This window comes from Adiantum capillus-veneris, chromosome 13 (assembly GCF_014529385.1).
Source record: "Adiantum capillus-veneris isolate H3 chromosome 13, ASM1452938v2, whole genome shotgun sequence".
In the NCBI taxonomy this organism is placed as follows: Eukaryota; Viridiplantae; Streptophyta; class Polypodiopsida; order Polypodiales; family Pteridaceae; genus Adiantum; species Adiantum capillus-veneris.
In genome coordinates, this window is record NC_140943.1 from 91,017,799 (window position 1) to 91,043,634 (window position 25,836).

At 40.9% G+C, this 25,836-nt stretch overlaps 1 protein-coding gene across 1 annotated transcript; it reads right to left on the bottom strand.

The window, feature by feature from the left end:
* Positions 1-5,095: 5,095 nt before the first annotated feature.
* LOC147444438 (leucine-rich repeat receptor-like serine/threonine/tyrosine-protein kinase SOBIR1) lies at positions 5,096-6,963 on the bottom strand. Its single transcript, XM_086527042.1, has one exon. The coding sequence runs from the start codon at positions 6,885-6,887 to the stop codon at positions 5,409-5,411; it is 1,479 nt and encodes a 492-aa protein (XP_086383168.1). The 5' UTR covers positions 6,888-6,963; the 3' UTR covers positions 5,096-5,408.
* Positions 6,964-25,836: the final 18,873 nt, after the last annotated feature.

Sequence of the window (25,836 nt, forward strand, 5' to 3'; positions counted from 1 at the left end):
CTCCTTTTTTGTAACATTGTGTACAAAAAGCTTCAATTGGCTTAATGTTCTTCTCAGGTTCTGGACATTCATTTTTCCAATGATCATGTGCACCATAATTATGGCAATTTCCACTCTTTGGCTTAATCATGGGTCTTACCATTGGAGGTCTAACACCTTGATTAGCTACAAAGTACATCGATGTAAGCTATGGTGTAGCATAAGTCACACACTCTTCCATTGAAGGTGAATCATACCACTCTCCTTCTACCATTACTGTAGATGGACTAGGCTCAACATAAGGTGTAACATGCACTAGTGTTTGTTCCTCTACAACTCCTTCTGAATGCATGTACTTTACAAGCACTATATTATGTCCAGGAAATGAAGGTTGTTGACCCAATACTAGTTGTGGTCTTTCCATACCCATCGGTGGTCTTTGTGTTGGGGCCATATTAGGCTGATATCTTTACATGGGTTGTCCTTGTGGTTTCATAGGCACATATTGAACATTTCCATCATACTTTGGTCGGTAATAGCACTCATTGGTCTCATGGTTTGTCTATTTACCCTCAATAGAAAACCATTTTTGTGGCCTAATTGGTTGTCCATGTTGAGGTATCCCTTGTCCAGGTCCTCTCATAGGAGCTTTCTGCATATTATTCATCATTTTGTTCATCCTCTTGAGCATGTCTTCTATGATTGTAAGTGGTGCTGCAACAGCTGTTCCCACTTGTGTTGGTTTTGTGGATTCTTTTTTCTCACTCTAAGTATCCTTAGGGACATCTCCTTCATTGAAAATATCACAATTGTCTCCCAAGTCAATAGCATCTGATACACACTCTTCTACGGTCGTATGCTTCTTACTATACATTATAGCATGAAGTTCTTTGTCGAGCAGTCCTTCTAGAAATAATAACACTAATCTTTCTTTTGCTAGTATTTCTAATTCTGAACATCTTGCAATGATTGCTTCATCCTAGTTGCACAATCCCTAACACACTCACCTTGTTTCTGTTTTGATCCTATAGATTTGAGCTACCGTGTTATGTTTGATCCCAATTTTGGAGCATGCAGTGACAAAACCATGAGCTAACATATTTAAATCCATGATTTCCCTTGGTGGAATGTTTTGGAACCATGTCAAATATTTTTCTTCTAAAGTCATTGGGCCAAATCCCTCAAATTGAGTGTGAATCAAATATGTGTTCTGCTCTTATCACTTGCTTGAAGCTAGCTAAGTGGTCGTATGGATCCCTAGATCCACTGTATTTTTTGACCTAGGTTTTAAAATCAACTGGTCTGACACGTTTGTTCGGCTCAGCTCCAACTCTTTTGGCGCATGCGCAATTTGTCATGTCTCGAGTCCTTCAAACCAATATGTTGGAAATAGTGACTCATGTAGCCCTGCACTAGCTCTTATGCCACTCGGTTTTCTTTGTGATGAGGTAGGTTCGGGTTTTTTAACATTGCTCTGAAAATATTTCTCATGGAGTTTCTCTCTTGGAATAGGATCAAGTCCTTGCCCCAATATCCAATCTCTTATAGAGTACCCTTGGTATTTGGTCTGTTCTACCTCCTCAGGACTCATCATAACAAAGTTATTGTTATAATAATTCCTAAATAGATAAGATGGTAGATTTTATGAACCCTTTTCTTTGATCTTGAAGATATAGATGATCTTCATGGGTTTTAACTACCCTGGCTTGTCATGAGAGGTCCATAAAAGATCCTTGATCTTTCTATCATCCCAACAATGGACTCCAATCCTAGGATTATTAGTGCTAAGCCGTTTCAAAGGTTTTAGATCAACTTGATCGTATCTCTCAAATTCTAAAGTTGGTGGACCTTATTTTTTTTCCATATATGAAATTATTGTATTCACTTCTAACCCCCCATTTTTCTATCACATCAAGATTTTCCACTTTTACATACTGAGTCCCGTTTTTATCCCTCCATATACATTTTTCTATGTTTGTTTGCTCTTATTTCCTCTTCAAACTCTATGTCATGGTCATCAATGCGAATGGAATAATCTTCATTAGGATCCAGGTAAACGTGAGCTCCATGGACATTAGTCTTATAAAAGGGGAGTATGTGCTTATATCGCATTGTTGTTCCGATTCCTGACTGAGTCGAATAGGAAGACATTTCGGATGTTGAGTCGGAATAAGTGTCTGGGACTTCTTCAAAGATAGTAGTGCCCAATTGATCACCTTGATTCACAATCTCTTTTGTGGATACCCTACTAGCGGTCACTCCAAGTATTCCTTGATTTGCTAGTAAGCAACCAGATCTAAGGTTCATATAGACTTGTTAAGCCTTGGATAGAGTACTTACCGCGGATTGGATTGTTATCCGTTTTTCCACTTGACTTGAATTCAACTTCTGTCTCAATTCTTTGCCTGCAACCTGGTTCCTATGTCAGTTTTAACCAAGTTAGCTATTTTCTCTCAAAGCCTGTACTATTATTGCTATAGAGATTGATGTTTGGTAATCCACAAATAACATCCTCATCTCTAAGCAAAAGTATGAAACATAAATTCTAAGGGCATTTGGGATGATGTATTGTAAACCTGCGAGCACTCTAATGGAGGTGAATGTGTAACTCTCCATGGATGATTCTTCTCTCTTAGTCGACATCAAGAAGTACATGAATCTTGAGGGATGTTTGATTTTCTTGTGTAATACTAAACAAGACACTTGTTTTGTAGTTGGTGTTTTGAATAGGTTCTCCAACCAGCGTAGGAAATCTCTTTGTAAGGTAGGCATGTGTGTTTTAAAGTATATTAGAGGTACTTTGGGCCATGTCATTTTCTATGGCATTGGCACAAATACCCTAAGTGGATATTGTGACTCTGATTGGATGAGAGATTTCAATTCCAGAAAATCAAATTTTGGATATTATTATTTCTCACTTGGTTTTGGAGTGTTTTCTTGGACTAGCAACAAGAAGCAGCTAACCGTCGTTCTTTCTTCAACAAAAACAGAGTATAAAGCTCCTTGTTTTGCAGCTTGTAAAGTAGTCTATCTCAGGAGGATTTTCATGGACTTAGCTGTTCTTATTGATTTAGTAACAACACTTCAATGTGACAACCAGAGTTGCATGACAATTGTCAATAACTCTATCTTCCATGTATGCACAAAGTATATTGAGATTCAATATCATCATGTTTGAGAGCTTATCGAGGAGGAGATTGTAGAGCTACAATATTATCATATTGAAGATAATTGTGCAAATATATTTACCAAAGCTTTTAAGAAAGACCAATTACTTCGACACCTTCATCAACTTGAAGTTGGTGCACGACCAACATAAAGCATTTCTAAGTGTTCATTGAGAGGGGATATTAGTTTACCTGCAACGCCCACTTGTCCATTTTGCCCACCATAATGTATATTGCACAGTTTGTAAGGCCCCTATATGATGGAAAGCCAATACCGCACATACTATTTGGTGGATTCCAGCTTGCACATTGATAAGGTCTTTATTTTTTATCGTAAATGGTACATAACATATTCAAAAGAAAATTAAAAAAATTTGAAAAATATTTCAAGAATATTTTGCATGATACTGAGACCATATGTACATGTCATTAGTACTATGACCGGTGGCCAATGATCGATGGTGGATGCGGATGGTGAATTGGCATAGTCAATACTACACATGCCTCCCCCCCCCCCCCCCCACACACACACACTTATCTACCACCTACCCGTAGCACTATATAAGAAATCCATCTCTATAAACCATAACATCCTCATAAGGATAGCCAACCACTTGTATTCCTACCTATGAGCTCAAGTTGTCTATATCGTCATCTAAGCTCTACCTTGGGAGTGCATGGGTAGATGACGCCATCACTTTGTAATGGTGCTAATCTAATATTTGATTTACCACTAATCTACTTTGCATCATATCTCTCTCTACTATCCTTGCTACAAGATTATATTTTGTTGTACATTTCTTATATAGACATCGTGCATAATGAAGAGACCAATTGTGATGGAAGGAGGATTTGTTTCAAATACACACAGATATGGTGCATGTGAAAATGATGAGAGTCAAGATAACCTTAGTCATTTGTAGATGTTAGTGGTCTAAAAGTATGTGCATGATATGGGGAGATCACTAAGATAGATGCAAGGAACTCACATAAAAGACTCTAACTCTAATTGGTAGTCCATCACCTCGTTGAAAATGGACGGTGGCAATAGCGACAACTATCAAGTTGTGGGAGTGAAACAAAATCTCCTAGTTCGCTGAGCTACGAGCGTTCTCTCTGTCGATTGGGTGGGCTAGGCTCCATTGTGGCCACGTGAAATTGCAACCACATGGAATTATACAATAACATTTTTAATCTACAGCATAGACATTAAACGAGTGGTTTAGTTATAAGATAACATTTTTAATCTATAGCATAGACATTAAACTAGTGGTTGAAACCACCCTCCCACCTTTTGGCATGAGGAAGATATTGAGGACATGCAAGCAAACTCATTGAATAAAGTGTGTTGCATGATCCCATCAAAATAAAGCAAAAAATTATGGCTTCCACTTCTATAAAGCTTACATGATGTCACAAGCTTCTTTGCATGGTCTTTTTCCCAGAACAGTTTTGGGTTGTATGAGTCTTTTGCCTTGCAAAAAGATAAAATGTGAGTAGCTAGCCTCTTAATTCAAATTCCCTATTGTAGGATCAAAGATAGGGGCAACCACTAATGAGGGAAAGGCTCGATAAACACATTACGATCCACTTCTTAACTATACATAGCCAATCTTACAATTTATAACCAGCCTTTTAGGAATAAAGTGCCCTTCCTCATCAGTAAGTTATTTGAATGTTAGCTTACCATGGTTTACACCTAAAATGCCCAAATTTTGACCTTGAAAATTAAGGTCCAATAAAATCATAAGTGGTATTTCTCATTTTCAACCAAGAAATTTACACTACAAACCAGGGTATACGAGCATTACTGCATTACTGCGCATAGAACATGATCTTGGGTATTTCCATAACACCAACACCTTCAATACAACTATAATTTCCATCCAATTCATTTAATTTATCCTTACCATTTAGAAAACATGTAATTTATATTTTTCTACAGGCCCTTGTGTTAAGTACTATTTATCAGCTTTGTTTGCAATTTATGCAATCAATATACAGTAATGGGCCTCTTACAGAAGCACATCATATTGAATAAAGTTACATGTAAAGTTTGAGCTCTTATTTGGGGAGAAGGTTATGGCTACTGCTCAGAAGCTTAAGGCTGAAATACCATAATGTTGAATTAATGTACAAAGCCAGAACCATTATAAGCTTTAGTACAAATACAACTTGGCAATTATACTACACAGACCATTAAAAAGAGCAATGTCCATGCGATCGCATCGAATCTCATACCTTAACAGAAGGAAACCTGACTCACTGAGCATCCACAATAAGCTGATCCAATTCGGGATGGAGCTTCTCTTGCTGCGATGACCTTATTTGGTTCAGCATTTTGAGAATGTCATCAGCATTAGGCCGCGCGCGCGGATCTTCTAGAAGACAGAATGCAGCCACTTTCAATACAAGAAGCATCTCCTCCTCTTCATCACCATGTCCACGCAACCTCTCATCGAGGATGCTTTTAGCACTTTCATCCCCGGCAGCCAATATATTGGCTATCCAATTCCCCATATGTGTGTTCACCTCTACAAACAAGGGACTTGTAGGCTCCTTTCCTGTTACTAACACTATCAAGACCACCCCAAATGCATACACATCCCCTTGTGTGTTGTACCTCAAGCTTTGGTAATACTCTGGGGCTATGTATCCGACCGTTCCCGCTACATTGTTTCCGGTGATGTGCGTGTGTTTGTCCGGAATCACCTTAGCCAGACCAAAGTCCCCTATATGCGCCACCATATCCTTATCCAAGAGAATGTTCCCCGGCTTCAAGTCACAATGTATGATCTTTGGGATGCAATCAAGATGCAAGTATTTGAGACCTGTAGCAACATCTTTTGCTATGGCAAGCCTCTTCTTCCATGGGAGCTCTAGCTTGTTCTGTGCTACTTCCATCAAGACATCGTGCAAGCTGCCGTTTTCGATGTACTCGTAGATCAGCAAGTGCGCGCTCGGCTGTGGGATGTAGGCGAGCAGAGTGACAAGATTGCGGTGGCGAATCTGGCCGAGCGTCGTGAGCTCAGCATGAATTTGCTTAGAGTTCTTGGTCAGGTCATAGCTCTGCTCAAGGTCAGGGTCTACACCTCCCCCATTGGGAGAAACAGAAAGGCCTAAAACCTTCTTAATAGCCACTGCAGTGCCATTTTCAAGATTCGTCTTGTAGACTTCTCCACTACCCCCTTTGCCCAGCAGCTCCAAGCTTTCCATGGCAACTGCCTTTTCAAGAAAAGCTAAAGCTTTAGCATCCACTATCTTCCTTTGGAAAACCACAGGCTTTCCAGCTTTGGGCCTCTTCGCGTACCCGCGGATGACTCCTAGCAGCAAAGAAGCTATAAGGGCAGAGATTGCGCCTGTCACTGACCCCAGAGCTATGCCTGCTAGCCACTTCACCACAGTGGACGTGCTCTCCTTCTTACCGAGCTTTCCATTGCCACCGCTTGAGGGGGCCGGTGCTGGTGCTTGCGCAGGCGCCCTGGTCGATGTATCTGTAATGTTGCCCACTTCCGCAGCTAGTCGGCCCCTGGAAGACACAGTTTGGAGTTTTCTCGACCCATGAAGGATTTTCTGCCACAGGAATGAAGAAAAGCTTTGGAGATTGGAGCTTCCATGGCCGCTCTGAGAGAAGGAAGAAGGGGCCGAAGCAATATTGCCGTGTGGGTGATGATAGGAGCTTGTAGCGGGGGGGAGAGAGAGGAGGGTGAGGCAGAGATAGAGCTTGAGCGCCATCGCCATTGTGCAGGCGATGAAGGCCCTGGACAAACAAACAGAAACAGACACAAGCAACAATGCCAATAAAGCTTTTTTTTTTCTCTTGACTTGGAAACGAATGGAGCATGATGAGTCTTCCTTGACCCGATCAGATGTCAAGACTCACATGACGAAAGTGATGATAAAATAAGGCCGCTGTCACACAGGACCGCCACCCTCCCATATGTGAGCTGGCGTGGTGTGTCCATGCAGCCTACGTTCACAGCTTTTGAGTGATCAAAGGATGTCTGCGCCGCTTATCACCCAAGGCGGCCCTTGTGTCGCAGGCTGAAAGCTCCCATACAATTAGCACAGAGGAAATTTGCTTGGGCAACAGTGGGCGGGGTTTATCCTCGAACACAAAACCGGAGATGAGCTCAGCCAACGATTTTACAGACGTGATCATGATCGTGTGATTACGTTAGTAACATCAATAATTACACAAGACAAAAACGTGATCACGTTAATTGTTAACGTGATCCTGATGATGACCTGTAAGAACCAATAGAACCGGTTAGCCTGTCGGGTTTTATCATTTTTTCTACGGGCCCTTCTGTCTTGTTTATTTTTCGACGGACCGTCAGGCAACCTCCTTTACCCGACAGACCCGTCGGGAAAATAAAAAATCCTGATAGACGTAATTATATAAAGTAAAACCTCTTCTAACCTTGACACTTTGACTACTCAAATCCCTAGGCAGTGTATCCGAGCGTCGAGTACAATCATCTCTTTGTGAATTAACCTAAGGTTACAGAGTCATAGGTCTTTTTTTGGACCGAACGTGATTCTTAATTCGGTAACCACTTCTAAAAATATTTAAATCTTTGACTGAACATAGAGGTACGAAACCAAAACAGTTGAGAATTTGGATAGTCATGCTCATTGTGACGAAGCCATTGGTCCATAAAATGGCCGAAGTTGGTTTTAGAAGATGAGCATATGTAAGTGACGAGTCGGTAGTCAAGGGTCGGATGCCCTGTACTAATGTACTGGGTATATAAAAAATCCTTGAAGTCTTGCATTTTTCACCATCATAGATTTGAGTTGATATACATTGTCAATGCACAATATGAGAGCTATAATCACTAATTGAATGAAAATAGCTTTTATATGTTTAATTGGATGCATAAGGGGGCTACAATCCTTGATTGGGTACAAGTAGTCCTCAATTGTGTGATTGTATTGAAGATTTCATTGCCTTGTTTTATGCATTGGTTTATATAAGAAGTGCATTCTGTATTATGAAAGATTGTTAGTGCATGACATGACCAATCATAGATATTATTGCTTTCATGTATGCTTTGCAAATAATTATCATCGTTTCAGTGTAAAAGTTGATTATTCTTTGTAGCATTTGAAATAGATGTGCCTTATTGTTTGCAAATCGAAGAGGACGTATAAACAATTATCATATCTATAATTGCATTGACAAATTCATAGCATTATTGTATGCATAATGCCCTGTAGAGAGTGCATTGCAATGTGTATGTTTGCTCATAATATATGTGATCGATATGTGGATTGACTAGAGTACATTGAAAATCTCATACTGTGTACATTTGATTACTTTCTTAGTGAATGGTTTTCTAATATATATTGAAAAGAAGAAAAATATTTTTAAAATTGAACATCTAGTTCTTATGCCTTCAATATTAAATTGAAAGCAATGGAGAAAAATGTATGCACGAGTGGTAGGAAGAAGGCAAAGAATAAAAAATCCACTGGCAAAGAGTGGGATTATGCTCACAACATATGCAGTCGATATATGGAGTGGCAATGTAAATTTTTCTTCACTACAAAATCAGGCGATGCACCACGTACTAGGGACCATTTTTTGGATAGCATTAAAAAGAATTGTAAGAAATGTGAACATTCTCAGGCACATACAATTGCAAAGCGTTTGAGAGAAGAGCTCGCCAAAAAGGGTGGCAAGAGACAATGGATACATAACTCTGTTATGGATGCAAGTCAAGAGGATTCAAAGCCAAATATTAACTCTGTTGATCCTCTGGTGACACCAATTAAAATTGCAGAACAGCATGTGTAGGGAGAGGAAATGTCAAGCAACGTTCCTTTTAAGCATCACAATGAAGTTGCCCTTGGGAAAATGCGTCAAAAATCATTGCTTCTGTAATATAAATGGCCTATGAACTTTGAGAATAGCGGAATTAAGAGAATTAGAGTGAGCATTTTTGTGAGATTACTTTGAGAACATAGAGGGTGAACCTAATTAGCAGTAGCATAATAATCATAATACTTAATTAACTTGGCATGAACAATACTTTCGCAAGAGAAAGAGTTTAAAGAACTTGACAACACTTGAGGACCAGATGTATGTGGAGCCGGTCCCCCCTCCAATAGGCTTTTGTATTATAGATTCTCCCATCAAGAGAGACTTGGTACAATACAATCTTTGGGTTCCTTGTGACCTAGGTGATGCAATGAAGATGGAAATCTTCATGCATAACATAGACTTTGTAGAAATCATTAACCATCCCCGGCCTTAGTCCCAAGGCCTTAAACACCTTCAAAGGTGGAGAGAGCTAGCGGGGAATAAGGGTAGGGAAGAGGAAGAAGAAACATCCATAGGAAAAAGAAATAGTTCCTCACTTATCATCACTCTTCTTGCTTATCATACATAATAGCATAGTAATGAAGATGGAAAGCTTAAGCATTGGAGCATGGATCTTGGTCGAATTTGCCTTCCATAGCCAAGAGTGTTGATGTAGGCTCTCAACTTCTCAACAAGCTTGCAGAAGGAGATGGAGCTCTTGCACTTTGTACTTCACATAATGAGCTTGTGTGTGTGTGTGTGTGTGTGTGTGTGGGAGAGGGTATATGGGCAAGCACACCCCCTAATTTCTTGGGGCAACCCCCTCTTCTAGCACTAGTCTGCATTTTATTGGACGTCCTCAAACATGGCCAATCACATGCTTAGTCCCGGGGGATTCACCATGGAAACCTTACCACACCACGTAAGTGCAGGAGAGGGGTTTTTTTTAACAAGTTACATAAGCGTATAAGTTAGGGGCAGGCCCCCAATAATTTATTTCCCAAGCTTAAAAATAAGGGAGGGGGTATCATATTTATGGAGGGGAGGGAGTGAGAAAAGGGGAAAATGAGAGGAATTTTTTGTGTTTCAAAATCATGGCTTCCCAAAAGAGTCTTCCCTCGAACTTGTGAGTCAATAGCTACAAAGACACATGCAAGAACAAACATTGCTTTGTATCAATTGCTTGTTTTGTGATTATAGTTCATTTGTTGAGGGATGAAAGCTATAAAGAGTTTGTATAGATGCAAATTTACACGGCGAACCTAGCACAACTTTATAACCAATTTAGATGCGTCAAAATTGAACGAGTAGCTAGAGTGTAGGTTGAACGGGCATATAGTTTGAAAGTAAAACTAAGACAGATTGAGGGTACCTCTAGCTATCAATAGAAGTGGTTCCTTAATACGTTGCTAGTCATTATGCTACATGCTCTTTGGATAGTTTTACTTAGTTAGATCATGTGAGACCTAAATTTTATATGTAAGATAGGGGTATGGTAGTTTTTTGCATTCATTGTCGTATAAGCGTAGAAAGGGGGGTCATATTCTCTAGTATTAGTCATACATAGAGGTTTTATCAAAGTTGTCCGCTCGCAGGTGGCGTCCCGTTTTGTATATAGAGTGAATTCCCCGGGTGCTTAGTGCATATCAAGCAACAAGGGTAGCATTAGGACAAGTGTCCTTCTTACCCCTTTGAGAGAGAGGGCTTGAATTATTCTTTAAAAATTAATTAAATAAACTAATTTCTCATTGGATCCCTTGAGAGGCCAACCAATAGACTTTAGAAACCTTGTGAGGGTAACATGGAGAGGAGCTTGACATGTGTCCTTGTTGCCTCGTTGGTCTAGGTTTGCCTTGTGTGAGGGTGTGTGTGTTCTCTCTCATGTCCCCAACTTGTAGGGCTCGCCCTCTCCTTGTAGGGATCCTTGTTGACTTTTTGACACCTCAAGCCCCTCAACCTTGGGCCCTGTTCCCACCACAAGCTCGTCTCTTAAGTCCTTCAAGCTTGGGTCGGGTTCCCACCTCAAGTACAACCCTAGCATCTCAAGCACGACAAGCACCTCAAGCACCTCAGTCATCAAGCACGACAAGCACCTCAAGCTTGGGCCGGGTTCCCACCTCAAGTACACCCCTAGCTTACCTAAGGTCCAAGGCTTTTCACCTAATTATTAGAAGTCTTTAATGAAGCTAACCCTAAGGTCTTTTATGCTCCATTAGTGTTGCTCTTTGATAGACCATCTCCCGTTTGGACCCATTACCTTTGACCGCGTGTTGAGATGCATCTAAAGTACATATTTATATTCTAACTCTTGTTCCCGTTTATTCTCTCACATTAAGTGATGAGTTTAACATGAGAAAAACATTTGGGTATAGTTAGATATTAGATTTTATTGCATTACCTCTCTCTTGAAATGATAGTTGTCCTTGACAATGAGGTAGAAGAGATAAAGCCTTAGTCATTAGTCAATGTTTCTTAGCGGGTAGAGGATTATTTTCATTCCAAGATGGATAACTAATCCATTTTTTGCTTGGGAGACGTAGCTACTGCAAGCATGTCTGCTCTTTAGTCCATTTCATTCTTCCAAGTAGAGTGACAGATTCTACTTGGTGTTGAGAGATGTCGTCATCACAAACATGATTCTAAGCATGCATACTACTTAAATTTGTGCATAATAAAAAGAGAATTAGTCTTACGAGACAAAAACATTGATCATTTAAAAGAAACATGTATACATTTTCTTACTCTGATGGACCATTGTAAGCATTGACAAGGTTCATACTATCCTTAAGTTGTATTCCTTGTATCCATCTAGCATCTTCAAAAGGATAATTTTTGAACTTAATAAGATACCATCGGATAATCCTACCATGTGGTAGTACCTTGTCTTCATGCCAAAGAATAGCTTCGGGTTGTAGCACCTCTTCTTGGTCTTCAATTTCTGGAGGGTCTTCAAGAATTGTTTCGCCTTGGGGCTCTCCTTTGTAGGGCTTAAGTAGGCTCACATGAAAAGCATTTTGTATGAGCCAATGGTTGGGCAGCTTCAGTTGATAAGCCATCTCATTGATTGGCTTCAAGATTTGAAAAGGACCATGGTATCTTTTTGCTAGTTTAGCATAATACTTTTGATGGCCCGTAGGGATTTTGCTCGTCACTTGCCTCAATCAAGACTTGTGAAACTTAAGTAAGACCCAATCATTTTCTTTGAACATTAAGGCCCTTTAGTGATTGTTAGCAGCAACTTTTTGCCTTTGTTGAGAAATGGATATAGCCTCCTTAATCTTTTGGAAGATTCTTGTAGGTCACAGCTATACTCATTGGCAGCGAAGATCTTCCCATGTACTTTAAGTAGGAAGGGGCTTTTAGGTCTTCCCTCCATGATTTCAAAAGGTGATTTTCCCTTAGAAGTATGGATAGTATTATTGTACACATACTCTACAAGGAGTAGGTACTTCTCCCATTGTGAGCGTTGATCTACTTATGTAATATAAGTCTTTAGTAGATCGAGAATCGTAAGATTGGCTGTCTCACTTTGGCCATCCATTTGTGGGTGATAGGCCGAACAGAAATTCGATCTTGTACCTAGATTTTCAAAGAGACCTTTCCAAAAATTACTGGTCATTCTAGGATCTCTATCTGACACGATGGATGTTGGTAATCCTGCTGGAATTAGGGTTGCAGAGAAACACACACAGCTTGGAGAAGATGAAGGAAGCTCAAGGCACACAATAGAGAGTGTGTTTCTTAGTGTGCAATGGAAAGATAGATAGCCCTAGAGTGATGGGCGTATGCACGGGGAGAAAAACCTCCTAAAGAGGGAAAAAATGCCCCGGCGGTCCTAGTGTGTTCACACACATCACTACCACATGTATATGGTAACAAATCCCCCCTGGAGTGATGCGGTGAACCAGAGCTGGCACATGAGTAAAGGGAAGTGCCATGCCCTTAGGACAGGATTAGTCCACAAAGGGGAGTAAGCCCAAAGCTTTGAGGAAAGCTTCAAGCTTCTCATGAGACAATGCCTTTGTGAAAAGATATACAAGGTTGTCCTGTGTTGGCACATAAGCCAAGCTGATCTCTCCTGTTGAGAGCCTCTCCCTGACATAGTGGTAATGCACCTCAATGTGCTTTGTGCGAGCATGAAAAACTGGGTTCCTCGCAACTGCCAATGCACTGTGACTATCAGTGTAGATAGTGTTGGCAGTGTCCTGTCCAACACCCAAATCAGCCATAACGCGTCTGAGCCATACACACTCAAACGTAGATGTGAAGAATGCCCTATACTCAGCCTCACAACTCGAAGTGGCCACAGTAGGTTGCTTCTTGCTCAACCATGATATACATGAACTGCCAAGCATGAAACAAAAACCACTTGTGGACACTCGCGTGTCAAAACAACCAGCCCAATGTGAGTCCGAAAAAGCATGTCAGTCTGGCGGCAATGATCCCCCCTTGGGATAAAACAAGCCAAGATGTAAAGTGCCACTAAGGTAGCGGAAAATCCTCTTGACAGCCTGCCAATGCTTAGACCTTGGGCTATGCATAAATCTGCTGACCTGTGAGACTACAAACTGAATATCCGGCCTCGTGTTGCATACATAAATGAGGCAGCCAGCATCAGTTTGGTAAAAAGGTGACATCAACAGGATCACCAACATCATGTAGACTCAACTTCAAACCTGTTTCCATGGGAGTGGCAATAGGTTTGCAATCCTCAAGTCCAAACTTACATAGCAATGTTCTATGTAACTTTTCTGACACAAGGCAATACCACCATCACACTGCTTAAACTGTATACCCAAATAATGATGCAACAGCCCCAAATCTTTCATCTTGAAAGTAGCATTCAAATCAGCCTTAAATTCAGCAATATGTCTCTCATTTGGTCCAGTGATCGGCAAATCATCAACATAAAGAACCACAATGAGAAGTACATCACCCTCACGCTTTACATACAATGAGCTTTCTGTTGGACTATTACGAAAGCCTCGTTTAACCAAATGAGTGTCAGCTTTCTCATACCAAGCACGAGGAGATTGCTTCAACCCATACAAAGCCTTCTTACATCTGCACACTTTGTCCTCTTGTCCTTTTATGACAAAACCGGAAGGCTGTGTTACATAAACTTCCTCAAATATGTCACCATTCAAGAAAGCAGTAACAATGTCTGATTGATGTACATCCCAACCAAAATGAGCTGCCAATGCACATAGAAAATGCACAGTAGTCATACGACAAGTGGGAGCAAAAGTCTCTTCATAATCTATGCCTTTTTGCTGTGCATAACCCTTTGCAACAAGTCGAGCCTTATGGCGATCGATCTCACCATCCGGCTTGCGTTTCAACTCGTAAACCCACTTCGTACCAATGGCCTTTTTGCCAGGAGGCAAGTCACATAAAGTCCATGTGTCATTTTCTATAAGTGCATCATATTCTGATTGCATGGCAGTCATCCAATTTTTTGAATTTTGTGCTTCATCAAAAGTCAGAGGCTCCTCAACATCATGTAAGCTAGACACAACCAAAGCATAACAATCTGATGCATAAGATGCATGGCGAGAGCCTGAACGAGTACGACTAGACAAAGGTGCATCCAATTTACTATCACGCAAAGTGTGCACCATCCATTTTGGCATACCTCTAGCCTGCTCATTTTCAGCCCTTTCCTTCAAGTACATCATGTACATATGCATCAGTAATAGGCTGTTCTAAAACATTTTCAGAAACCCCCATAGGCTGTACATTTTCCTCATTGGAACTTACATTCGTATTTCCACCACTGAAAAGAGGCAACAAAGTGTGATAAATGTCATGTGAGCTTACATTACTGTCTCTAGTACATGACAGCAAGGGCTGAACAGAATCTTCCACAAACACTACATCCCGAGAAACCAGAATACGTTTTGTTTGCGGATGAAACAACCTGTAACCTTTGCTTTCAGCACTATAACCAACAAAAATACATTTGACAGCCTTATCATCTAATTTTCTGCCCTGCACTTGTGGCACCAAAGAATATGACAAACAACCAAAAACACGCATGTGCTCAATAGAAGGTTTTCTATCATGCCATGCTTCATATGGAGTAATAGACTGCAAAGCTTTCGTAGGACACCTGTTAAGTACATAAGTGGCACACATGATGGCCTCAAGCCAAAAAGAATGCGGTAAAGCTTGAATTTTGACCATACATCGTGCCATTTCCGTCAGTGACGTGTTTTTCCTCTCAGCAACACCATTTTGCTGAGGCGTATAAGGCACTTTACATTGGTGTTTTATCCCACGACTAGCCAGAAATGCATTAAATTCATGAGACATATACTCCCCCCCTCGATCGGAACGGAGGGTGCCCATAGTACATTTTGAGACATTTTCAGCCATAGCCAGAAATTGTTTGAAGCACATAAAAACTTCGGACTTCACTTTAAGCGGAAATACCCATGCATGCCTGGAGTAATCATCAATGAAAGTCACTAAGTACAGGTAATTGCCCAAGGACGGAGTTTGCATGGGCCCACAAACATCACTATGCACAAGTTGCAACCTGCATGTGGCCTGAACTGAACCATCCTTTGGAAACTTAGAACGCTACATCTTACCCAAAATACAGCCTTCACAAACATGTTTGACAGGTGCTTTGAGAGGTGGCAAAGAAGCAACCATATCAGATTTCTGCAAACGCAGCAAATTGCCAAAATTCAGATGACCAAAACGTGCATGCCAAAGTTTTGCATCTAAAATAGCCCTTGAATCTGCAACAGCATTTGCAAAATTTTGTCCACACTTGTCATACAAAGTGAGCTTATACAGCCCACACGGCATAAAAGCCCAGATGCAACAATTTCATCACCGAAACTGAGATCATGAACTGTACATCTGTCATCCACAAATTTGACTACAAGTCCAAGTCTAGCAAGTGCGGATACAGACAAGAGATTCTTCTTGATCCTAGGTACATAAAGTGCATCAACAAGTGTGAAAGAACTGCCATTAGCAGCAGCAAGCACAATCTTTCCAACTCCCTGAATTGGATAAGAGGCATTGTTGGCACAAGTGACTGAATTCCCATGAGGGACAGACTCGAGAGAGGTAAACAATTCACGATGTGAGGTAATGTGCTTTGTAGCACCACTGTCGAAATACCACACATGTGAATCTGCAGCAACTGACAAGCATGCATCATGGACAGCAGGATTGTAAGTGCACTCTGCGCTAAACGCCCATTCTGCATCAACATCAGCAACACAGTCTCCTTTCACAGAAGACTCAACAATGGCTGCATTTGTAGTGTAACCAGCATTTGCAGTGGAACCACCCTCTTTCTTCTTAGCCTCTTTGGCCTTCAACTTAGGACACGACTTGATCAAGTGATCATTGGCTTTACAATAATGGCAACGTATCTTCTTTTTGCCCTTATCACCAGAATTGTCAGACGAAGTGCTGCCAGCGGAAGCATTAGGAACAAAATTTTTGCCACTTGCAGAAGAACCATAAGAAGTGGTTGCATTACTATTACCACCCTTTCTTTGAGAAGCAATAAGAAGTGGTTGCATTACTATTACCACCCTTTCTTTGAGAAGCAATAAGAAGTGGTTGCATTACTATTACCACCCTTTCTTTGAGAAGCAATAAAAGCCTGTTCAACTGCACGCTGCCTAGTCCTGTTTTTTCTGGAAAGTGACTCTTGCAACAGCAATGTGCATAATGCATCAAACTTGACAACTTCAGGATTTCCTTGGGTCATAAGTCTCCAAGTACTAGCAAAAGTCTGGTAGGAATCTGGTAAAGCATCAAGAACAGTTTGCACAAGGGAACTATCTGAAATGACTTCACCTGCAGAAATAAGCTGCTCATTGATATCCTTGACACTAGCAAGGAAAGTGTCCATATCATCTTCCTCATGCATAATCTTCGACTCTAGCTCTTTACGCAGCAAAGCAATTTTAGCCTCATTGCGGCTTGCATAAAGACCTGCTAAAATATCCCAAGCCTGTTTTGCAGATTTTGCTGAACGGATGTGAGGAACAATGGTGCGCTTCACAGACAACGCAATCAATGCATGAGCCTGCGCATCCTTAACATCCCAAAGAGCTTGTTCTGCTGTAGGCAAAACAAATCTAACAGCTGCAATCCTTGCAGCAAGACCTGCAACATCCTCAACATCGTCTACATCCTCAGAACTAGGACGTACATCAATGCCCTGCACAATGTTCCAGACACCCTTTGACACAAGAACATGTTGCATCATATAAGCCCACATAGGGTAGTTGTCCCCATCCAACCTGTCCCTAGTAGCAAACATCTTGAACACATCCAACCTGTCCTCAACAACAAACATCTTGAACACATCTGTGTTGTTGTTGTCAGCCATGGTAAATGCTGCACCTGATGTGAAAACTGCCCGAAAATAGGAGAAACGGAGCGGGAACAACCTGTGCTATATAGCACAAACCATAGAAGACTATAAGGCACCTGTAATGCAGAAAATGGTACTGACATAAATTCTGCACAAAATGACAAAATAGCCTTTGCGGTACTGCATGTAGTGGAAACGGATGCCGAAATGAGCCCAAATCAAAATTATGAGCAGACCGAGCTCTTCGAGCAAGCCCAAAATGTTTGTCGACCTGCGAACGCTCGCCAAAGCTCACTGAAATCAGAGAAAGTGAGCAGGCGTGTGATGGAGCAGCTGTTGACTAAGCCCGGGAGGACGTGACCTGCTCTGATACCAATTGTTGGAATTAGGGTTGCAGAGAAACACACACAGCTTGGAGAAGATGAAGGAAGCTCAAGGAACACAATAGAGAGTGTGTTTCTTAGTGTGCAATGGAAAGATAGATAGCCCTAGAGTGATGGGCGTATATACAATGCACGGGGGAAAAAACCTCCTAAAGAGGGAAAAAATGCCTCGGCGGTCCTAGTGTATTCACACACATCACTACCACATGTATATGGTAACAAATCCATGGTGTTTGAAAATATGAGATATGAAGAGAGTTGCCATTTGGTGTGTCTTAATAGTCTTTTTGACAGGAATAAAGTGTGCTTGCTTGCTAAACCTGTTGACTATTGTCCATATTCCCGTATTCCCATGGATAGACTGGGTAATCCAAAGGTAAAATCCATGGATATACTCTCCCATGGAGAATTAGGGATTGGCAATGGCTGGAGTAATCCAGGTTGCTTCCCTCTATCATATTTAGTCTTTTGGCATACCACACATTTTGAAACATACTCTTGTATGCCCACTTTCATGGTAGGCCAATAGAAGTACGTCTCTACTCCTCGAAAAATAGATTGAATGCCTCTATGCCCCGCATAGGGAGGAGCATGGAATTAATACATGACTTTCTCACAAACGGAGTGGGTAACACATAGCCTATTGCCATGGAAAAGATAACCATCCTACAAGGTGAATGGTTCTCCTTTTTGCCCCAATGCAAGGGCTGACATTATGTCTTTAAAGCCAGTGTGAGTAGCATACTCTTCTATCATAGAAGATAGATCAGTGTGAGTTGCTATAGACACCGCATTAACTTTTGGTCATCGTAAAAGTGCATTGACCACTTGATTGTGCTTACCAGCAATGTGAGCAATATGAAAATAAAATTACAAAACAAAACTTTCCCACCTTATTTGTTTGTCGAAAATCTTGGTTTGCGTCATGAAGTACTTGAGACTTTGGTGGTCTGTTCGCAAAATAAATGGAGTCCCCAGTATATAGTGCTTCCATGTGTCTAGGACTTGTAGAAAAGCTAAAACCTCTTCTCCATATATGCCCAAGACTCGTTTATCGGTATTGAGCCTTCAATCTCATATGCTATGGCACGCCTTCTTGAAGCGAAATTGCTCCAAGGAAATCACCACAAGCATCACATTGGACCTCAAAGGACTTTGAGAGATCCATAAGCATAAGGATTGGTTGGGAGGTAAGCTTCTCTTTGAGCTTGTAAAAAGAATTTTTCTCTTTAGCAGTCCATGAGTACTTACCATTCTTCTTTGTTAAGTCATGTAATGGTCCTGCTATTTGAGAGAAATCGGCTATGCAACGTCTATAGTATGCACACATACTAATAAAGCTTCTTAGTTCATGTAGATTCCTTGGATTAGGCCATGATTTTATTACCTCCAGCTTTGATGGATCTATACAGATACCATCTTGAGAGATAATATGACCTAAGTATTGAATCTTTTGAAGGAAAAAATCACTCTTCTTTTGATTGATAAAAAGCTTGTTCTCCCTCAAAGCTTGAAAAATCACTTGGAGATGTTGCTTGTGTTCCTCAAAGGACTTGGAGCAGATGATGATATCATCGAAGAACACTCCATTGAATTTGCAGTAGGGTCTAAAGATTTTCTCCATCAAACGATTAAACGTGGCTGGTGCATTAGTCAAGCCAAGAGGCATGACTAGATATTCATAAAGACCAAACATTGTACGGAATGCGGTCTTTAGGATATATTCATTCACTATCCTTATTTGATGATAGTCACTATTTAGGTCAATCCTACTGAGGTAGGTAAATTCTTGTACCTTATCAAACATATCTTCTACCCGTAGTATGGGAAATCTGTTTTTGATAGTGATATGGTTTAGTGCTCGATAGTCCACACACATGCGGTATGTACCATCTTTCTTTTGCACTAAAAGAACTGGAGAAGAAAAGGGAGAGGAGCTAGGCCTCACCAAACCTTTGTCTACCAATTCTTGTACTTAACTCATGATCTCCTCTTGTTGAGCTTGGGAAACTTGATAAGGAGGCTTGTTAGGTGGTGAGATTCCTGGTAGGATCTCAATTCAATGGTCATCATCCCCTCATTTTGGAGGTGAGTCCATAGAGATATCATCGATGAACAATGCGGTATGTACCATCTTTCTTTTTCACTAAAAGAATTGGAGAAGAAAAGGGAGAGGAGCTAGGCCTCACCAACCCTTTGTCTACCAATTCTTGTACTTGCCTCATGATCTCCTCTTGTTGAGCTTGGGAAACTCGATAAGGAGGCTTGTTAGGTGGTGACCTTCCTGGTAGGATCTCAATTTGATGGTCATCATCCCCTCATTTTGGAGGTAAGTCCATAGAGATATCGTCGATGAACACATCTTGAATCCATTTAGAAAATTAGACAAGTCTAACTCTTCTTGATTCCTACCATTTATATCTGATGAAACATTAGGACCTTCATTAGGAAGAGGATGGGGTGTAGGAGGGCCTCTTTATTTTCCATGAGCTTATGGAGGTGATTAACATTTTGACGAATAGGTGTACCCCATGTGTGCAAGAATGGTGGGTGTGTAAGAAATATGTAAGAGTGATCAAAGGATGCACTTTTTCCCTGAAAAAGGAGGTGGAAAATTTTATGATTTTTGGCCTTCCATAACTCCCACATATGATCTCCGATTTGAGTGGAGATCATAGATCCGCAATCTACATGTTGATCTCATTCCATAGATAGGCTACATGATATGGTTTTACCCGCTAGATTTTAAATTCCATTTTGGGGGGAAACTTTGAATTCAAATAAACTAGCCGTTTTTCCTGTTTGAATTCAAAAGCTCTCCTTTGATTACTTTGTTAATACTAAAGGTTTGACTTTATTAAACTACAAAATAAAGAGACCCTCCTAGACCCCATTCTCTTCCTAATGTTTAGGGATTCTTTGAAAAAAATCATGTACGCAAAAATTGAGCTTTTCATTGATTTATCAAAAGCAGGAGAATTTACAAGAGGTATCGTACGACCAGACTCACTAGCATCTATATACATGCTCTTTTCCCTCTAGGTGAAGTAGATTCTCCTTACAGGGAACTTCATGTTGGCAGCCATGCGGTTGAAGCATGGTGCCCCTAGGATAGCATCCTCATGTTGGAGAGAAAAGATGAAAAAGTCTTCTTTGTCGATATAGGATGTAGCTTTGGACATGAAGCCTCAACTTCGCAATCAAGGGAGTAACGGAGGCTTGCTGTCCAAAGCTTCATCGTCAGTTACAATATCTCCCATCTTGAAATCTTGAATGCCCAGCTTAGTGGCCATCTCCATTGATATGAAGTTGTGAGCAGAGCCAGGGTCAAACAAGATGAAGGCATCATGCTCCCGTACCTTTCCCCAAGCATAGGAGAGAGGTGATCCTTTGCAATGAGCATCCTCTTTTGGAGCTTCAACCATGAAAGATCTAGGAGTCTCATTGTGGGCATTTTGCTTGGGGCAAGAACCATAGCCATGTCCTTGCTCCCCACACTTAAAAATTTGTGGCCCTTAAAAAAAGCTTCAAGCTCTTCAGGAGAGAGTTTATTTTTACCTTTATAAAATCCCTTCTCCTTGGACCGATTGTTGTTGTTGTTGGAATTGCCTTGGGAAGAATTTTGGCCATTGGTTTTCCCTTTTGCATCACTTTGGTCTTTGCTTTCCATGGGCTTGGCATTCCTTCTAGCCCCTTGTTGGAAATTCATGCACGAAGCAACCACGGTGTGGTGGATTACTTTGGTGATAGAACCAGGCTGTTGGGAGTTGACGTACTCAGCAATCTCTTCAGGTAATCCCACACAGAATTGTTGCTTTGCTCGGCAAAGTTTATCTTTTGAAAGACAATAGCCTTGAGATGTAAATTCCAAAACTTGTCCACATATTTGTGGATAGACTCATGGCAGAGAAGCTTCAAAATCCGCCATTCGGTAAGCACTTTTTCCTTTGCATCGCTTGCAAGTAATTGCTTCATGATGGAAACTCATAGAGTTTTCCATGTCTTTGGGGCTTCACCGTTGCCACATGAAGGTTAGCCCACCATTGACGAGCAGATTTTTGAAAGTGCATAGCTACATGGTGTATCTTAGAGGAATCTGTGAAGCCCTCGTCTCCAAAGGCCGCATCAAATTGTTGGATGAAGGCCAATACTTTGTCGGTAGCACCAAATGTGGCATCATAGGTGAGAAAAGAGATACTCTTTCCTCCCTCTTTGAACTTCTTGAGCTTTTGGAACCTTTGCCATGCAAGGTAATATTTGTGATATTCTCTCCTGTTGTATTCTCTAGGAGAATAACTGTTGCTTTCATCAAAAGAGGAGGAAGGTAAAGAAGAAGGAGAAGAGGGTGGCCTCTTTCTTACCCTTTTCTTCCTTTTTTTCCTCTCTTCCCTTTTGAAGTGACGAGGAGATGGACTATGGGTTGACCTTTCCTCTTCGGAGAAGTTCATGACTGTCTAGACCGCAGTCTTTGTGGAGCCACATCTTCACAAAAACTTAGAGATTCGCTTCTTTTTCGTTCTTTAGATTCCTCCTCTCTTACAGGAGAGATCGTCTTTTGGGGGTCTCATCAGGAGGCCTCCTAAGCTCTCTCTCCTCTTGGACAGGAAGGAGAATCCCATAAGCATGAAGTTGTTGAGTAACTTTGGCTTGCAAAGCAAGGCTGCCCATATGTTGCTGTCCATACCTTGTAACAAGGTAATTGACAAGATAATTGATAATTTTGATTTTGCACCTTCATGTGCAAAATAAAAGTTACCAATGTTCATTCTACTCTCTTGGTTATTGTCAGCTATGATGATTAAACTTATGTATAGATTACTTTGTGCTTTGGTACCCTCAAAAATCTTAGTTGCTACTCTTCTTTACCTTTGAAAATCAGTCCTCCTCAAGTAGCCACACCCATGGTTTAGACACTATTGATTGCAAAGACTAGTGGAGCGGGTCTAACATTGCTTGGTTTATTATGGTTCCTGTTGAGCTTGCTCGTAGCTCAATAATGGTTAAGCCAAAGGCAAGCCCCAAGAGGCTCCACTATTAAGACTATAGTTCCCAATGATTGACCTCGAACTAAGTCCTTCTCAACCAAGATAATAGATCCATGTCCCACTTACCCTATTGCAATAAACAAGACACCCTTTTCATGGACAAATTAAGGACCTCTCTTCTTAAGCAAGAAAGATAAACCAAATGCTCTGATACCAAAACAAAATGGAAATGGCCTATGAACTTTGAGAATACCGAAATTAAGAGAATCAGAGTGAGCACTTTTTGAGACTACTTTGAGAACATAGAAAGTGAACTTAATTAGCGTTAGCAACATAACCATAGTACTTAATTAACTTGGCATGAACAATACTTTTGCAAGAGAGAGAGAGTTTAGAGAACTTGACAATAGTTGGGGACTGGATGTATGTGGAGCCTGTCCCCCTCCAATAGGCTTTTGTATTATAGATTCTCCCATCAAGAGAGACTTGGTACAATACAATCTTTGTGTTCTGTTGTGACCTAGATGATGCAATGAAGATGAAAATCTTCATGCATAACATAGACTTTGTAGAAAGCATTAACCATCCCCGGCTTCAGTCCCAAGGCCTCAAACACCTTCAAAGGTGGAGAGAGCTAGCAGGGAATGAGGATAGGGAAGAAACATTCATAGGAGAAAGAAATATTTTCTCACTTATCATCACTATTCTTGCTTATCATACATAATAGCATAGTAACGAAGATGGAGAAGATGGAAATCTTAAGCATTGGAGCATGGCCCTTGGTTGGATTTGCATTCCATAGCCAAGAGTGTTGATGTAGGCTCTCAACTTCTCAACAAGCTTGGAGAAGGAGATGGAGCTCTTGTACTTTGCACTTCACACAATGATCTTGTGTGTGTGTGTGTGTGGGAGAGGGTATATGGGCAAGAACACCCCCTACTTTCTTGGGTCGACCCCCTCTTCTAGCACTAGTCTACATTTCATTGGACCTCCTCAAGCCTGGCCAATCACATGCTTAGTGCATATCAAGCAACAAGTGTAGAATTAGGACAAGTGTCCTTCTTACCCCTTTGAGAGAGAGGGCTTGAATGATGCTTTAAAAATTAATTAAATAAACTAATTTCTCATTGGACCCTTTGAGAGGCCAATCAATAGTTTTTAGGCACCTTGTGGGGGCAACATGAAGAGGAGCTTGACATGTGTCCTTGTCATCTCCTTGGTCTAGGCTTGTTGGTCTAGGATTGCCTTGTATGAGTGTGTGTGTGTGTGTGTTTGCTCTCATGCCCCCAACTTGTAGGGCTCGCCCCCTCCTTGTAGGGATTCTTGTTGACTTTTTGACACCTCAAACCCTCAACCTTGGACCCGATTCCCACCACAAGCTCGGCCCTTAAGCCCTTCAAGCTTGGGTCGGGTTCCCACTTCAAGTACAACCCTAGCATCTCAAGCATGAAAAGAACCTCAAGCATCTCGATCATCAAGAACCTCGGTCATCAAGTACGACAAGCACCTCAAGCTTGGGCCGCGTTCCCACCTCAAGCACAGCCCTAGCTTACTTAAGGTCCAAGGCTTTTACACTAATTATTGGAAGTCTTTAATGAAACTAACCCTAAGGTATTTTAAGCTCCATTAGCATAGCTCTTTGACAGACCATCTCCCGTTTGGACCCATTATCTTTGGCCCCGTGCTGAGATGCATCTAAAGTACATACCTATATTCTAACTCTTGCTCCCATATATTCTCTCACATTAAGTGATCAATTTAATATGATAAAATCATTTGGGTATAATTAGATGTTAGATTTTATGATAGCATCAAATCTTTTTAATGCAGTCTCTAGAAGAAGCACAAGTTGCACTCACCAAAGTGATGTTTTTCACTGGAAGTGCTCTAGTTATGGTAGACAGCAATCATTGGAAGTCTGGAAGAAAACCGATGAGTTTGGCCCAAGATTTTTAGCCCCTTTGTACCACACTATACAAAATGATCTCTTTGACAAAAAAGCTACATCAAAGTCAAATATCATGTTTCCAAAACAATACTTCGGAATATTTTGCTTGCAGGATGCACAATTGTGAGTGATGGTTTGTCTAATGTTCAAAGAAGACCAATGATCAATGTAACGCTGGTTTGTCTAAGGGGAGAAACGTTCATAAAGGCGATTGGCAGTTCTTGTGCAATTTAAAATGGCAAATATACTTATGAGGTCTTGATTAATGTATTAAAGAAATGGAAGCTGAACATGTCGTTCAAGTAGTCATGGACAATGCGAAGAACTATAAAGATGCTAGAAAATCAATAAAAAAGTTCTTTCCACACATTTTTTCCAATGGTTGTAATACACATAGCTTAAACTTGGTGCTAAAGGATTGGTACACTAGTGAAGAAACCACATGGTTCACCAAAATAATTGATACAGCGCGACAAATTGTGAACTTTATCTTGAAACGACAAAGAGTGCTCAATTTGTACAGAATGCACATGTCAGTGATGTTGAAACTTCCTACTAAAACTCGGTTTTGCACACTCTTTTATACAATGGAATCACTTCTCCGTCATAAGTGCATTGTGATTGACACTTTCAATTGCACGGCCTTTGACGAATGGCAGCTTGAGCAGAAAGAAAAGCTGAAAGAGAAAATAACGTATCTACGTGAGTCCATAAACAAGGCTTCTTGGTGGAGGAGTGTAATGGATGCATACCATGCATTGGTGCCGGTTATGTTCATGATTTACAACCAGGCATCAAATATGGGCAAAGTGTGGATGACATGGTGGTCAGTCCAACAAAGTCTTGAAAATCCCGAGGAGCTAAAAGAGTCTGTAGGAGAGAAGGAGTGGCGACTACCATTATCTGTAAAACAACAAAGAAATGGAAGAGCGATCATAGTCTACTCCATAGTGTGGCTTACATGCTCAATCCGGAGTATTGGAATTTAGATCCGATGCCCAATATAGAGGTGGTCAATACTTTCGATCACGTGGTCAACATGTTCTATTCCAATGTTTAGGACCAAATTGATTGTATCAAAGAAATGAGTGCATTTAGACTAAAAGAAGGTCCTTTTGTGAATGATTTTGTATAGTCAATGGAAAAAGAGCAACCTGCATGGGAATGGTGGATGATGAATGGTTGAGAGCATTACTCAACCTTATGTCCCCT